Source organism: Seriola lalandi, unplaced genomic scaffold (assembly GCF_002814215.2).
Source record: "Seriola lalandi dorsalis isolate HSWRI2012SDOR001 ecotype SW California unplaced genomic scaffold, Sedor1 jcf7180002055009, whole genome shotgun sequence".
NCBI lineage: Eukaryota > Metazoa > Chordata > Actinopteri > Carangiformes > Carangidae > Seriola > Seriola lalandi.
This window is the reverse complement of record NW_019525552.1, coordinates 88,087-91,200: the sequence shown is the minus strand read 5'-3', so window position 1 is coordinate 91,200 and position 3,114 is coordinate 88,087. Positions and strand designations below refer to the sequence as shown.

The 3,114-nt window shown below is 41.5% G+C and overlaps 1 protein-coding gene across 1 annotated transcript in view; it reads left to right on the top strand.

The window, feature by feature from the left end:
* Positions 1–3,114, top strand: part of LOC111647840 (uncharacterized) — a 31,026-nt gene that overhangs the window by 18,944 nt on the left and 8,968 nt on the right. Inside the window, exons 16-18 of the mRNA XM_087171558.1 lie at positions 2,103–2,429; positions 2,555–2,833; positions 3,038–3,111. Of these exons, the coding sequence (XP_087027684.1) occupies positions 2,103–2,429; positions 2,555–2,833; positions 3,038–3,111 (680 nt within the window). The remainder of the gene's footprint in view (positions 1–2,102; positions 2,430–2,554; positions 2,834–3,037; positions 3,112–3,114) is intronic.

Genomic DNA, 3,114 nt, shown 5'->3' with positions numbered 1-3,114 from the left:
AGACAGATGAACCATTTTCATCCTTTCAAACAAAATTAAAACTGAAGTTTTAAAGTCCAAAGTTCCTCAGGGAAGAAGACAGTGGTGCAGCAGCAAAGACACCGGGCAGAACATCCACATCTTTTATATGGATGTGTGTGATTGGAAGGTGTATGTAGCGTGCAACCTCACAACAGACCATATTCACAGGGCAGCCATTTTCCTCTGATGTTCACCTTCACTTTCCTTTGACCACATTGATAAATGGGCAGATTTTCCAGATGTTGAAGGAAAAAACCGACCCACACTGGAAACACTGTAAGCTAATGCTAGGCAAGCAAACATGAAGTTTGCAATTAACATAAAAGTCAATGTTAGCGCTGCTAAACTGTCAGATTACAAATGAATTCACTGGCTTGTGCAAACTTTACATTAACTAATGTTATATACTTTCATAATCAACTTGCATCAGTGATACAGTAATTTGACAGCGGAGCAAGTGCTTCACCGCTAACTTAACCAGGTGAAAAGATAGCAAGGTAGCTAATGTTACATTGCTAGCTTGATTACATCTAGTGTGTTTCACTTCCAGGCTGAACTAAACATGTCTGAGTTCTGTGTTAATATTTCAGGATGACTTTATTTCTTTCCTCTTGTATCATGTTGCTCTATCAAACGGTAATGTTAGCTAAGAAGTGGTTGAATGCTAACGTTAGTTGTTGTATGACTTGTAACCTGGGACACAGCAGTACAACATTTTCCTTTCACTGAGCATTTGAGCTTTCCACCCTGACTATGACGTCAGAGGAAAATGGCCGCCGTGTGAATATGGTCTATGACTGACAACTGCCTGAACTACTATAAAGCTCTTCACAGTTCACACAGGTTGAATGATCATGATTGTTTATCACTGATGACGCCTCAGAGAGTGACGCCCCAAAAACCTCCAGGGAGGACTTTAGTTTTCCACTTGAGTCCAGATGGTAAAACTTTGAGAGCTGTGCTGCTTCTGTTCACACACACATGTTGAAATACTTCCTCTTTAGTTCTCTGTAAAAATACTGACCTGCAATGATGAAGCAACAATTTTAAAAAAAACAACCACAAACATATCATCATATTTGTTGTTTCCTAGTATCACTATCCTGTACCATCAGCTGCAGTTTGACTCACTTCTGCATTTATGTGTTCTACATCTATAACTCCTCTTCCTCAACCTTCCTCTTCCTGCAGCTGGTACCGTCCTACGGGTCGTGTCCGAGGGCAGAGACTAGTGACACATGGTTGTTGTGTTGGAGTTGGATGTTCGAGACTGTCCTCCCCCAGGTCGTTTGTGCAGCAGGTTATTATGACATCATATTTAGGTTTTGTTGCTAGGCGACATTTAGTAATGATGACAGGAGCAAAGGGAAAGGTGTCTGTGACGTAGTATAGAGAGAGGAAGAGTCCATGTCAGGAGGAGGTGGTGGATGGATGAATGTGACACAGGAGAGCGGTGTGTTCGATTCCCATGTTGTTTCTATTTTCTGTGACTGACCGTTGTTATTATCGTATCCATGACAGCAAAGATTGTCAAATGTTGAGGAAGTCCTTATTTTAACCAAAACAACCATCTTTTCCTAGACCTAACCAAGCCATGACCGTTGTCATAGTAACCATGGTGATAAAAGTAAGTTCGCTGCTCTCGTGTTTATCATTGTAACCAGGACAAACTCCGATGGGTCGTATCAGAGAGTTGAAATAAATGACCTGTGTGGTTGTTCAGGTTGGAGGACGTGTTGTCTATCTGTCCGTCCGTTCGTCTCATTCTTGTAGACTCAATATCTCTATAATGATTGACATAACTTCTTCAAATTAGGCACAAACATTCACTACGACTCAAGGATCAACTGATTAGAGCTTGGTGGTCAAAGGTCAAAGGTCATGGTGACATCAGAAAACAGTTTTTAACCATTACTCAAGAATTCACAGCAATTATGACAAAATGTCACACTTGGTTCATATTTTCTCTGACTCACAGGAAATGGTAAACAGGAAGTGACCTGGAACTAGTCTGAGTGGCGGAGGGATACGACTACATCAGGTGGTTCTAGTTTTCTCATGTTTCTCTCTCGTCTTCTCAGCAGCTGTCACAGGACGAGATTCTGTCTTTGTCAGAGTTGGAGATGAAGCTGCTCTGCCTTGTAAAAATGTCAGACATGATCAGGATAAATGTGACGCTACGACCTGGACCTTCGGTTCAACTTCTGCATCAGTAGAGCTGGTTGTTCTGGGGAAGATTGGTGAGAACGCCAAGAGTAAATCAGCCAGACTGAGTCTGACAGAGAACTGTTCTCTGGTTCTAAAGAACGTCACACGTGAAGATGCTGGTCGTTACGGCTGCAGACAGTTTGACAAGTCAAGACAACAACAAGGTTCAGACTCTGTGGTTGATCTGTCTGTTGTTACCAGTGAGTATTTACATCAAACTGTCTGTTTTAAAACTCTGAAACTTTGCAATCATGATGATTATTACAGTGATGAAGTTCATTTCTCTCTTGTTGTCTTTGTCCCTCAATGTCTCCGTTTTCACCAGTGACTGAACATGAGGACGGTGATATGGTCGTCTTGTTCTGCTCAGTGTCGGCATATAGAAGCTGTGGATACCCACAGTGGCTGTATGAGGGTATTAAGGATGATGCCATCAACATAGAGCCACCATCTGATTCCTGCTCAGCCCGTGTGTCATTTAACACTTTTCATCTTCGTCACAAGTCAAAGTATCAGGAGTCATTCAAGTGTGAAGTGACAGATGGAAACAGAAAGAAACGGCTGCTGTTTACCTTCATCCCTCAGTCCTCAGGAGAGAAAAAAGGTTTGTTAATTTGATGGATTTGAATTTTACAAACTTAGTAAGATTCAGTCTACGTGGTTTTTATACCAACAGAAAATTTACTTCTCAAAGAAATTGTCAAAACTTTCGCAAAAGATTCTTTTAATTTTTTAATATTTTAGCTGCAGGTTTTGAAACAAGAGATCAGCAGTCAAAATGTTTTCAGTGTTTTTACTCTCCCTGCAGGTTGGTGGTGGCGGTACGTCATTGTGGCTGTGGGTTTAGCGGCGCTCTTAATAATCGCCGTAGTGCTGATCAGATGG